Below are 13,241 nucleotides of genomic sequence, written 5' to 3' on the forward strand. Positions count from 1 at the left end.
CAATTTAATCAACAGAGCACACACATTGGAAGATAATTGAATTTGTGTGCATAGAAAACAGGTATTCCAACTGAAAATTTCAGCAATAACTGTTTAATATGATGGTAGGACCAAATAATATGAAGGTAATCCACAAAAATTATTTGTGCATCTCCCTCATGGAGACACAACCTCCTCAAATCCACCTTAAACGAATGTTTCTTTATCCACGATGTTTTATGCACTTCCACAACTTATTTTATATTCATACTTATTTAAGCTATAGTACATGATTATACATATCAAACAGCAAATGGTACACACGGGAAACAATGGAGGAAATGGCTTTTTTTTAAGCTTGAATACAGCACGATGAGATGGAGCGTGTCAGCCACAGTGTGCGCGACAAGCACACACTTCACTTTTTTGCACTCGATTGTGCAATGACGAACATCTGAGCCTGTACTGTTACACTATCAGTTATAAGTTAGCCAGTGGACATGTAACGTAAACGCTGAAATTACATTAGTGGTTTTCATTTTGAGAGCAGTCCCATTCTCCATCAAAAATCAAAACACAGGAGCTCAACTAATTGTACGGGTTAAAGCATTTGGCTATTGCTCTCCTCAAATTGCTGGACAGTCAGGGTTTTCACTGAGCACCAAAATTCATATTTAACAAAAAAAAAGGGGGGGGAGTAAAAAAACATGAACATGTACTTGAAACTCATCCAGACAGCAACAAATACACATAAAATAACAGAAAGGTTAAACAAACTGCATATTGAATACCACGTTATCACAATCAGACAAGTCACATTTTGGAAATAACAAACAGTCAGTTACATATGTTTTGTACATTTCCTTCAAATCTAATATGGTGTCACTGATAATAACCAACGAGGGAATCTAGAAGACATTTGGATTTGTGACCTCCAATGACAGCTCCAACTTTCACCTCATTGAGATTCATATTGTATTTTCTTCATGAGAAACATCACAGTACACCTACTGATGGAAAAACACAGACAGCCACAGAATGACGATTCTGACATCCAGAACTTGGAGAAAAATGGAGGCTTTTTTGTTTTTTTAGCATTTACAGGAAGAAGGGGAATTTGTCAGAGAGGGTAAACTGATCACACACCGCTATTACCACCAACAACATCGACTATTCACATTGTATGCTCAACTTTCAGATTCAAGACACCGATTTGGAATGTTTATCCAATCAACTGCAGCTCTGCAACCCAATTTTTTACAGCGAGCGTCTTGAGAGGGAAAGCGGGAAAACTGAGATAATTAAGAATATGATCTTAAAGCCAACAGTCTGCTGTAAAGGAGGTTAACGGGCCCTTCCAACAAATGGTTTGTGCTTTTACACAACCAGTCTGTACCACAAAGATTTCATTATTATAGTAAGGAAACTGCAACCTGATGATACCAATTAATGACAATGATTAGAAATCAAAAGGATCTAACTGGCCTCTGACAAATGGAAAAGACTGCCGCAAATGATTCCATCTCGCATACTAAGATTAAGATACTAAAATGTATATTTTACTTAATAAGGATAAGGGAGTCTTAAGCGTTAATATCGTAAAGTTGGTTGTTGTTAATATTTCAATAGTGCCCCAACCGTAAAGAATACAAGATAGCTTAACATCTTTAGGTTAGCATAAGAAAACAAGATACAAAGTTGACAAAATTGGTGTTAAAATTCAGACCAGTAGTTATTATTTATGCGGCTTAGCATAAGACTGTCATATTGTGGTTTTAAACACTCTTGTGTAAGAACATGTGCGCATTAACTCGCTGGTGTTCCTGGTCTTAGACTTGCTATACTAAGATGAGCTAAGTAAAACAATCCGCATGTTATCAATGTAGTGGTACTTGTTCGGCTGTTTGGAAATTAAATAAAGGAAAAAAAAAGGAAAGACGCTAGATGTTACAGACATTTTAGATGCATATTAAATGCCAGTGTTGATGCCGTGAAGACGTAAATCAAGGAGAGAGCGAATCCCTCTTCACGGATAGAAAAAAAGTAACTTATTCACAATGATGTTCAATAAATGTACAGTACGTTTGCACCAAACACTCGCCCCTACATTATTCTGCTTCTCAGCTTTGTGAACAAAGGGCACCTAATTATGAGTTGTGTTCTTAATTCATCATTTTTTATATCTCTTCTATAGAAGAACAAGCACCCCCCTTGACTTGTCCTACATGGGGTCATCATAGTTATAGGTGGGCGCTGCGGAGTACTGGTTCTGCTGCATGGCTCCCTGGGCTGCTCCCATTGCAGCCTGCTGAGCCGCCTGCTGGACGTGGGGGTTCTTCCAGGCCCCGGTGGCCCACTCCTCCTGGGCTTTCCCCAGACTGCCACCACTGCCGCGGTAGAAGTTATGCACCTGAACGAGATGGCATGTAAATAACCAAAAATGGAGGATGGATTTTGTACTGCGACTTCAACTGTGTGTGTATGTGTGTGTGTGTGTGTAACCTTTGAGAGGGCGATGAAGGAGAGCACCGCCACAGCGGTAAACATGATAGTAGGGATCAACATGACCACGGCTGAGCCGATGTTGGTGCTGAAGAACGTGATGGTAGCCAGCCAGCCACTGACAGACACAACAAAAGAGGTCATGTGTTTGACATACAGTATTTAGTAAGTATACCACTTTTTATCATACCATTACCAATATGAGTATTCACTCTTTGGGTACTCACCAATACTGAGTACCAATATGTAATAGTTTTGATATACCTGTATGAAAGTTCAGTGAACATAATGGCAAAATTGTGAACAAAGTATGTTCTTTCTGATGCAGATGATGATAATTTGCCAATATGTCAAACTGCTGCACTTACTCTTGATGTCATATATATATGTATATATATATATACTGTATATATGTATATTTTTTTTTCTTTAAATATTGGTGGCCGTTATCAGCAGCCTCCATCCATCCATTCATCCATCCATTTTATGAACCGCTTTATCCTCACAAAGTTTGTGCGGCGTGCAGGTGTCTTCAGGAAGGAGGCGAGGGACACCCTGAACTGGTTGCCCGCCAATCGCAGGGCACACAAAGACGAACAAACATCCGCACTCACATCTAGTGACAATTTAGAGTATTCCATGAACCTGCCATACATGTTTTTGGAATGTGGGAAGAAACCAGAGTACCCGGAGAAAACCCACACAGGCATGGGGAGAACATGCAAACTCCACACAGGAAGGTCGGAGTCGGGATCGAACTCACGACCTCCGCACCGTGAGGTCGACGCGCTAACCACTCGACCCCCTGGCCGAGGGTACATACAGCATAGACATAAAACCGTTCACACAGTCACCCAGTGGGAAATTAATCCACATTGCCACCTCCAAATTCAGGTGCCACTATACCATCAGCGACTGTGAATTGCGATGAACCTCAAAATAATAGCGAGCACCGCAGAAAAATGAAGAGTCTGGTTGGAATGGCCACTTCAACTTGAGTACAACGCAACAAACATTTTCAAACGATGTAAACTGAGCTTTTGTGTTGTAAAAAATATATATTTCTGTGATATTACTAATAGAAAATCAGGTCCAAAAAAAAAAAACTTGGGGAACGCCTTCTTCGATTAGCTGACAAGTTTCAGTTAAATTACCCACCAATAAGTTCGTACATGCCACATTAAAATAGACGTTCAGTTTCAAACTGCGTCAGTCACTCTAAGAAGTCCACTTAAATAGGACAAATCATTTGAAGAGCAGCGGAGGCAGCAAAATAGGTCATGTATTCGAGTAATCAATTGTTTGTTTGTTTGTTTGTTTTTTCCTGGATGTATTTGTTCGAGGATTTTACAGGCATTTGAAGTGCTCATTCCACGTTGCAGGTCTAACTGTTCTGGGGTTCCAGGTTCAAATCTCACCTTGGCCTCCCCAATTCTCAAAACATACTTTAGGTAATTAAAGACTCCGGCTTGACAATAGGTGTGAATATCAGTTGTGAGATATGGTTTGTCAATTATATATGTCTTTTGATTTGCTGGCCACCAGTCCAGGATGTACCCCTGGGGCCTGTCCCAAGCCCAGGAGAGATTGGACAAGAGGCAGGATATTCCTTGAAATGGTCTCGAACCAACCGCAGGAAAACACCCAAACATTCATCGACACTCCCCTTAACACTGATGGACAATTTAAAGTCTTCAAATTTTGGCTATCCCTACATTATATCGTACAGGTGTCTCGGTACATTCAAAAAAATGTGTCTGGCAAGTTGTATAAAACAATACAACATATTAGGCAGCTAAATTGATCTGAAAAGCTTACCATACTCCCCAACCCGGAATGCCAACAGTCTGGATAATACTGATCACAACCTGGGCCATGAAGACGAAAAAGAACGCCATGAAGTTGAATGAGCTGTCCGTCCTGAGCGAAGGAAACATTTGCACATTAGAAACAAGCGCTTTTTAATATATATATATATATATATATATATATATATATATATATATATATATATTTTTTTTTTAATGATGTCTTGCGTTTAAGTGGAAGCGGCTTACTTGAAGGCCTTGTAGATAGGCCTGAACCAGCACACATATGAGCAAGGAGTGAATAGGATGAGCCACAGGAAAGCCAGTCCGAAATTAGTGGCCCCGCCTCCGCCACACATCCATGCCAGGCAGCCAATCAGATTAACAGCCAGTGTGGCACTATTCACTGCCACAGAAAGAATGATAGTCAAGTCCCGATTTTTTTTTTGACTTCATTAAATCTCCCTTACAACACAATTCCATCCAGCTATTATCTGAATCATTTATCCTCATGAGGGTTGAGGTCGTGAATCTATTGATCTATCTTTATCTATCGAAACTATATTTCAATCAATATTTATGTGAACTATCTGGATTCCAAACAGCTATGAGAGCCGTCACTCTGGTCTTGGACAATGTTTTGAGTAAAACAGGTGTTTGGCTAGAACAGCTTATGACATACACAACACAAACGTCGAGCAGGAACACTTACGGATCCACAAGTAGTAGAGCCGCTTGCACATGGTGCGACGCTGGTCAGGGATCTCGTTGAAATCTTGGTAAAAGCATGGCTTGAGGGGGATGAATCGAGGCAGGGGAGGGAAGTTGTTCTCTAGGATTGCAAAACTATACTTGAGTAAAGCAGTCTACAATGCAAAAAGGCTGTTGTATGGGAACATCATATTCCCGATGTTTTAATCCTGACTGTGGTAAAGGTGTATTAGCATACCTGCCATGATGAGAGCTGTATATTTTCTTCCGCTTGCAAAGAATAGCTTTTAGATCAGCTGTCTTAAAAGCAAAGGTACTAAAAGAAAGAGATAGAGAGGGAGAGAATATGACATGCACAGGCCTTCTTGTGACAGATTTTCCACCCCCATACAAATAGGTGAGAGGCACTACCCAGTCATACCAGTGCATCCACCCATAATAAAGTCTCTTTCCGTGTTATTTGTGCAGCAGAATGAATGAAAAGTGAGCCGATAGGAAGGCTGTGTTATATATTGTGGATGACAGATTGGAGCAACGTGGCCTTGTGGACTGAAACGGGAAGAATGGTGATACATACAGGCCAACCGGACTCACGTATTGCACAATACTCGTAGACAACAAAAAACGCTACATGTTGACGTGTTATAGAGGACATGGTGGTGCATAGCATGGTGGATGCCACGAAGGGCATCTTTCTGTCGCCTAATATTAAAGCACTCTCTGCGCAAACGTAATCTTTTTTGGGGAAGGTTGTTGGATAGGTTGTGGTCCGGAATGCATTCAAAACGTTTTTTTTTTCTAGCTAAGATGACGAGGGCAGTGAGACACCGTGCATCTCGATGCCGGGCGATTGAGAAGCACCGTCCTTCACCCTGTGCGTCACGTCACGGGTGCATCCGCGCTTCTTCCCCCGGACAGCGAGGCTACGGAATCCGATTGGATTTCAACCCTTTGCAACGGAGTGTATGAATGGAAATATGTGCATAAATCGACTTACCTTGCGTTTAGTGAGTTGATAGAATTCCACGTTTTTGTTTGAAAAGCATCTTAGAGATGAATCTTCGTCCAAATGCACGCTTTGAAACGGATAAATCCGCCAAAGAAATGTACCGTTGGGCTTCGAATGATGGTTTGGGAGGAGGAGGTGATCACGTGATATGGGGGTCTTTTTTTTTTTTTTTTTTTTTAATAAACTCACTCACTCATCTCGCTCACGGTTTTAGCCCGCCTGGGCAAACACCGGACTTGCTACTGAACCGAATCAACCAATCACGAAAACACGAAATCAAATCCAACTGGCTGCTTGTCAGTGACGTCATATAATGTGCAATCTGCCAACGAGTGAGCTGAATAGTTAACAAACAAACAAATAAATAAACAAAAAAACAATCTAGCTAGCAGATATCTTTGTAAAGTGAAAGTTGACAAAATATTCCAACCAAAAAGATTCATTTAGTTTAAGATATTTTAAGTTGAAAAAGAAGCCTACGTACCGCTATTTAGGAGCGATAATGGTTCGGAGAAAATGTTTTGTTTTTGGCGTGGGGGTTTTTTCTGTCTATTCTCAACTTTATTTATCACTTCCAATTTACACGAAAATTTAAATTTACGTATGAACGTGAAAAACATATTTGGGAATGAAATTAAGAGGTTTATTTTCACTTTATGGACAAAACTCCAAGCAGTTAGTTTTAATTGCATTGTTTCAAAGTATCTATGATCGGGGGAAATATATATAATGCTTGTACTCGTTATTTAATACAATAAAGCATGGCTTCCTTCCTACAAGCTTCACTTTTATGTATACTGTATGAAATGTAGCTACAACTGGCCGGAGAAATTAAACGAGTTGTGGTCTTACAAGGGTGTCGAAAAGGGCCGCAGGAATATGTTTCATTATTTTTGACCGAGGTGAAAGCTGTTGTCGCACATCACATGTATGAAATTGTCAAATACAAAAATCATAATGGGGATATTTTATTTTTATATTTTCAGAATGACCGATGGGATAGTTTTGGTTTGAATTTCAGGCTTCATTCGAGGCTATTCTGTATTATTTTTCCCGGCAGTCATTGAACGCAACAGTGCCATTGGCTAATGTCAATTTTTCCTAGTCTTGGGCTGCCTCCTATGAGTTGAGCGAATTTGAGGTAAGGCGACTCGAAGATATTCAACTTTCCTATTTTAGGGGAAATCGGTCTATGTACCACCCGAGTATATTAAACGACATACATCTTCAACAGTGAGTCAATAGTGTTGTTTACATCGGTAATGTATTTGCATATTGACACTTTTGTGACAGCTAGCATTAGCCCATAGCATTAAAAGCTAAAGCCAACCATTAACGCCTTTTAACCTCATGACAGCGATTTCTTGCACATCTGCGAGCATATCCTAGACATTGCTTCGCACTGGTGATCACAGATACGAAGTGAATGTGTTGTTTGATGTAAAACTGCGATGTGATCAAGAGCTGGAAGCTGTTCTCTGATGAACTGTGAATTTTGCCCTTGTTAGATCACAATAAGTTGTTTGAAGGTATTGAAACATTGAAGATGTGCGTTCAGAAGTTTAGAGACGGTCAAATATGTTGAACTGGAAAGATAGTTGTGCATTTTGGATTAATCCTGAAATTTCACTTGAAAGCCCAATATCCTGCAGAAAGAAAGAATGGTTCAATTTTCTAGTCCCACTTCCAAGCTCCTTATCTTACGCTCACCTCCAGCTGCACGTTGACGACACTCCTTGTTTTGAAACACTTCTGATACTCAATTTGAATGAATATCAAGTTTTATAAAGGATCGTCGGAGATAGGCACTCAGAAATAACGACAAGACACTTCTGGCTACCAACAATAGGCACTTTATTGGTCCCACACAGAAATGATAACACAGTTCAAACAAGTTGTATGAAGCTAAAGAACTCTTACCGTGTGCCAGTAGGGTGGACAGCCAACACCCTCAGCAGAGTGAGCTTTAATACGAGCTAGGCGTTTGTACGGTAACCCATAGCGGACTCTGCTGAGGAGCATCGCTCCCCTCCTTTTATAATCAAGTGGCATTGATCTCAATCAAGTTTTGACAATTAAAACAAGGCAGACTATGAAGTCGTCAAGGCAGGCTAAATAGTTTATCTCTGAAGTCGTCAAAGCAGGCTCCAGAGTCCATCTCTGAAATTGCTTAGGCAAGCAAGTCACCAAGTCATGCAATCATCTCAAAGCAGTTTTTTCACTGAGAAGAAATACATTGATTAAAGAAAACATCACAAAATCTCTTAATATACCACTCCTCTCTGCTCATATTCAGCTCCTCCTGCCATTCATCCAGCCATACCAGCAGATTCTGTCCAACAGCACCTACATCTTGGCTCAATCCCATTTTGCCATTCTGTTAACATCTATTTGGGTTGCCTGGCTTTGCAGTGCCGGGAATGCAGCCGCCACTCCCGCTGGAGGTGGTCCGAGAGCTGGTGTGCTCCTGCCTTCACAGAGATCCTGTGGCGGCCGATCTTCGCTGCAGCCTGTTTATTGCTGCTGCCCAAAACTACAAGAAGGATTCTTTGCTTCGCCCTTTCCCTCCTCGATATATACACAAGGACAGTAAAGATTTTGATGCACTGGTAAGGTGTACATGATTAGTTTGGGCTTCCTCCCACATCCCCCAAACAAGCTCAATGTACAGTTGAGAGACTTTCAATTAAAAATGGTGATTTAATTATTGTAGTCCGCATGTTATACATGAAAAGCTGAGGAGACAAAGCCACAGATTCGTTTGTGCATTTGTTGTGATCTTATATTTACGCTGTACTTGTATGTTAGAATTTTGTGAAGTTGTTCATTCATTGCTTGATTTTGTTTTTTAAAAAAACCATTAAATTGCAATTGGAATTAGATTATTTTTCACGATTGATCAGCCCTAGAGGAAATCCATCCATCCATGTTCTTTGCCAGTGTATTTTCATTTTAGTGATCATGAAAGGGAAATCAAATTGTGTGTGTCTAGTTGGCAGATGTGAACTCCTTCCCCAGTGTGAGAGAGTTGGTACGGTTGCGACCAGGAGAAAGAGAGCACCATTTGGCCCTTGCGCATTGGATCCTCTCGTCCAAGAGCTTTGCTGTCAAGACACTACAGAAGGATGAGGTACAAACCGTTTACCGCAAATGCACACGACAGCTTTTTCTCCCACTTACTCAGATACAAGATCCGTTCTCCCACACTCCATCAGTACGCCAAACTTTGTACCCTGACGCAAAGCGACGGCATTTCTGCCCCTGCGCCGGACTTCCTGTTCGAGCTGGAATACTGCGACCAATTGAACGCGCGCTTTGAACGGATGAGAGAGGACCGGGATGTCTTCTATGCTTTCCACGGGAGTCGCCTGGAGAACTTTCACTCGATCATCCACAACGGGCTCCACTGTCACCTCAACAAGGTCAGTGAGGCATTCGGCTTCCACTTGCGCTTGACTCGAGGTGAGTAAGCTGTCGGTTTTGACTCAGACATGGACCACTTGCCGCTCTTGAAAAAGATTTGATTCATTGGTTACAAAAGCATTTAAAAGTGAAACATAACGGTAAATGTTGCTTTTCATTTCTCTCTGATATTAGAAAACTTTTATTTTGTCATTCACAGCATTTTATCACATAATGACCACCCCTTGAGATGGATGAAAACAGGTGGAATATGCTGATTAATTCATATTGCACAAACACAAATATTAATTTGTTTGCTGTAATTAGACAAGTGTGTCGGGTAGAACATATTGTAAAGAAAACATTTGCCCCTAAAAAATATATATATATAAAAATTCAAAACACTGAAGTAATCCTTACCAATTAAGATAGGGGGTGATGGTGGGATATTAGCTTCCGTGCATACTTTCATCAGGGGAAGGTCGAGATAGCTGATGTTGTTTTGGTAGCAGGCTGCCCAAGAATTTAAGACAGCCTTGAGTCTGTGGCTTATGGCTCTTTCGTGGCGTCGATCAGCCAAATCCGTGATTTCAGTCAATATTTGAGCACGGATTCCAGTTTCTCCAAGTTCTTGACCATCTTGCAGAGACGCTCCAAAAGCGCAACAGTTTGTGGTTGAGCACGGTTGGGTTTTGCAATAGATCAGGAAAATAATGAATTTATTGGCCAATATATGAAATAACATTGTCTCATAATATCAAAAATATGATTCAAGAAGAAGAAGCAGAGCTCCTCTAATTAAACTAAGCTTTAATTTATAACACTGTAAACATAAGGACAGTAACTTTTAAGCTTTACATAAGTTTTAATATTTCAAAATACGGCACGTGGGAATCAACAGTTGCATTAATTTTCATTTGAGAACGGTGCTACCAACACAACTTTGAAACTCTGTAATAAGGTCTTTTCAACATGGGTGAAACAACTTGAATGCGCTTCTTGAAGTGCACACAGCGTATTTCCGTGAGGATTTTAACACCTTGGAGCACTAAAATGTGTTTGCGGTTTTTTGTTTGTTTGTTTTTTGCAAAATCTGTTTACTTCCACTCTGCCAGAGTGCAGCACAGACAAACGGTAACAGAACCACAAAATCTCCATGTAGGAAAAAAAACCGGAACTAATTTGAATACACACTTACCCATGTTGATTTTTGTTTGTGATGCCCTGTAGTCAGCCCGATTAATCGATGGCCTCATTTACCGCTCGGGCTTCCATCTCAGTGCATCCGTGCTCAACTTTTATTCAAGTGAAGGGGTTGAATCAGTAGTCTTTTTTTTTTTAGTTTAGAAATTGATCATCCTTAACCGTCAACTCCAGCTGAAGTTTGTTTGCATTTTGTATGTCGCAAGCAGAACTCCGTGTTTGGGGAAGGGACCTACCTTACCAGTGACCTCAGCTTGGCTATGCTCTACAGCCCCCACAGCAGCGGTTGGCAGGAAAGCCTCCTGGGTCCGATGCTCAGCTGCATCGCCTTGTGCGAAGTCATCGATCACCCGGACGTCAAGTGCCAGGTGAAGCGAAAAGGTGTGTCGGCGTCGCATCGTGCCGCAAATGCCGAGTTGCAAAGTCCAGCGTGAAGCTTCATAACCTCGCACGCTTGTCTCACCTGTGTCAGACTCTGAAATTGTCGACCGGCAGCGCTCGAGGGCCAAAAACAGCGAAGGAGGGGAGGTGCCGGAAAAGTACTTTGTGGTCACAAACAATCAGCTTTTACGTGTCAAGTACCTGCTGGTTTACTCTCAGAGGAGACACACGGCCAGGTAGGAAGCTACATGCCAAAGGTTACAAATAATATAAAAAGTGTACACTGAGATGTGCGTTTCATGGTCTGACTTTGCAATATGACACGCGCTACGTATTAGAAACATAACTGGAATCGCACACGACTGTAAACTACAGAGGTACATAGCCGCCACAGAAAAACAAAGTTCCAATATTTAGGATCGTGTTTATTTCAATCTGTTTCATGTGGCATGATCACTGTAGTCTGTTGCTGTGTTTCCTAATCACAGATGTTCTCGCAACACCTCATGGTTCCTCAGACACCACTTTGCTGTCATGATGAGTCTCTACCTTTTGCTGCTCATATTTATCGGCATGTTCAACTCCAACACGTTCATGTCCTTTTGGAACAGACGGTTCAGTTGACCGTCCGCACGAATACTGACTCGCTCTTCACCACTGTGCCTTCCTCACTGTGACCCGGAGGCCTCGGCACCTTGACTGCACATTTGGATTTTGTTTGTTTCCCATTGTCATCATCAGCAAAAAAGGCAGTAAGGTGTGTTATCTACACAAGTTTAAAAAAGGAACTAATGATGAGATCATAAATCATCCTGATTTTATTTTTTTTTAAGTACTCCTTCACATTCTAATAGTGACGGTGGAACTTTTAAAGTCGAATCCCCCTGTGGTTGTGAGCAACATCTTTTTTTGAAAAATATCCCTGCAATGTAAGTCACAAGGGCACGTTAAGTATTGGAGGACACAATTTGTTATGTTTTTTTTTTTTAATACAGTGGTTACCTTTACATGAGAGTTGAGAATGTTAAAGGGCAACATGTTCTTTCATGAAAGTTTGATCTTGGAACGCATGACCGCTTTCTGTTAATTCCTATGGGGAAAAAGTGTTTCGAAATCTGAACAAACCACAAGATTGTTGTTGGTGTTATTCCGGTGCGCCGACCGTCGAGGTTCAACTATAGTTCCCAAAAAGCAAAAGCAAAGGTACTCTCACTCTCCTTAAATAAAAGTAAAGATACTTGTGGAAAAAAAGAAAGAAAAGGGTAGAAGAATTACATAGTCAAAAATTGACATGAAATAATAGTCTTATTATCAGTCCTATAGCTACGTTTGATAGCTAGCTAGTTTGGCTAGCAATTGCGCTTATCCAGCTTACCTGTATGTCTTTATTCGCGCCAGAATCTCTTGGGTTTTTTTTAGGCTTACAAGAATCATACAATAGTCGGATTTTCTTTAGGGCATGGATGGGACTTTCCTGCTCCTCTTTTGCGTTGTCGTCAATGCTCCCTGGACACCATCGATGTTGCCGCGCTTCCTTTTTTCTGTTGACGTTAACATTGTTACACCTGCAAAGGCTATTCTAACTAAGAAAGTACTGATAGATATTTTCAATTAGACCAAGTAAATGTTGAGTCGTCAGAAAAATTAATTACTGCAGTAAAGTACAGATAGCCGAAAAATAGTACATCAATGAACTGTTTGTGTAAGTAGCTACATTATATACGTACGGTAATCATTACAGTATATACGAACAATGTATAATTGCTGGATTGGCTTTACTGTATTCGAAAAGCAGAAAAAAAGTGTCACTTTTCTATTTCTTTTATGTAGTCCTCGGATGAAAAAGATTGGACACCTTCGTTATAGAGTGAAATGTCAAGGGTATCCTATCAAAAGGGGAGTTACAGACTCAAAAAGTTGCTCGCTGACGAATAATTTTCAGAGTATGGCTTAGATGTTTTTTTACAGTGCGGATTTTGTATTCTACTATTGATTAAAGACTTGTATTGATTGTAACTATTTGTTGGCGAATGCAGAAGATTTTCTGCTAAGTCGGCTTGCAAGGATGCCTGTATTATGTAGTAATTTCCAACTTGTACTCCCTACCCAACGTTTTTCCTTTCTGAATTCTGATTGTAATTTCCCCATTGCAGGACAAATAAAGGATATCTTAATCTTAATTTTAAAACTAACAGCCACAGCCTATTGTAATCAAATCCTTTAATGTAATCCAAATAAAATGTATT

At 40.6% G+C, this 13,241-nt stretch overlaps 2 protein-coding genes across 3 annotated transcripts; one reads left to right on the top strand and one right to left on the bottom strand.

Moving 5' to 3' along the window:
* Window positions 1-71: 71 nt before the first annotated feature.
* scamp5a (secretory carrier membrane protein 5a) lies at window positions 72-6,245 on the bottom strand. The gene is made up of 7 exons (XM_052062315.1): window positions 5,998-6,245; window positions 5,239-5,316; window positions 5,002-5,121; window positions 4,539-4,695; window positions 4,300-4,401; window positions 2,482-2,599; window positions 72-2,389 (listed from the first exon to the last, which is right to left on the bottom strand). Exons 2-7 carry the CDS (start codon window positions 5,243-5,245, stop codon window positions 2,201-2,203), a joined length of 693 nt encoding a protein of 230 aa, XP_051918275.1. The 5' UTR covers window positions 5,246-5,316; window positions 5,998-6,245; the 3' UTR covers window positions 72-2,200.
* An 817-nt stretch (window positions 6,246-7,062) lies between these two features.
* parp16 (poly (ADP-ribose) polymerase family, member 16) lies at window positions 7,063-12,256 on the top strand. Of its 2 annotated transcripts, none has more exons than XM_052061436.1 (7): window positions 7,063-7,150; window positions 8,422-8,618; window positions 9,002-9,139; window positions 9,225-9,431; window positions 10,824-10,995; window positions 11,087-11,231; window positions 11,484-12,256. In XM_052061436.1, the coding sequence occupies exons 2-7, from the start codon at window positions 8,430-8,432 to the stop codon at window positions 11,617-11,619; spliced, it is 987 nt and encodes a 328-aa protein (XP_051917396.1). In that variant the 5' UTR covers window positions 7,063-7,150; window positions 8,422-8,429; the 3' UTR covers window positions 11,620-12,256. The 2 variants fall into 2 exon arrangements, with proteins under 2 accessions (XP_051917396.1, XP_051917395.1); XM_052061435.1 differs by having other exon boundaries at window positions 7,100-7,242.
* The last annotated feature ends 985 nt before the right edge of the window (window positions 12,257-13,241 follow it).

This window comes from Hippocampus zosterae, chromosome 3 (assembly GCF_025434085.1).
Source record: "Hippocampus zosterae strain Florida chromosome 3, ASM2543408v3, whole genome shotgun sequence".
Taxonomy (NCBI): Eukaryota; Metazoa; Chordata; class Actinopteri; order Syngnathiformes; family Syngnathidae; genus Hippocampus; species Hippocampus zosterae.

Excerpts from the sequence above, each read along its gene's own strand:
- scamp5a (XM_052062315.1), bottom strand. Across the intron at positions 4,696-5,001 it reads GCTCTACTACTTGTGGATCC|TGAATAGTGCCACACTGGCT; the intron begins GTAAGTGTTCCT and ends TTTCTGTGGCAG. Across the intron at positions 2,600-4,299 it reads ATTCCGGGTTGGGGAGTATG|TGGCTGGCTGGCTACCATCA; the intron begins GTAAGCTTTTCA and ends TGTGTCTGTCAG.
- parp16 (XM_052061435.1), top strand. Across the intron at positions 9,432-10,823 it reads TCCACTGTCACCTCAACAAG|AACTCCGTGTTTGGGGAAGG; the intron begins GTCAGTGAGGCA and ends TGTCGCAAGCAG. Across the intron at positions 10,996-11,086 it reads GTGCCAGGTGAAGCGAAAAG|ACTCTGAAATTGTCGACCGG; the intron begins GTGTGTCGGCGT and ends CACCTGTGTCAG.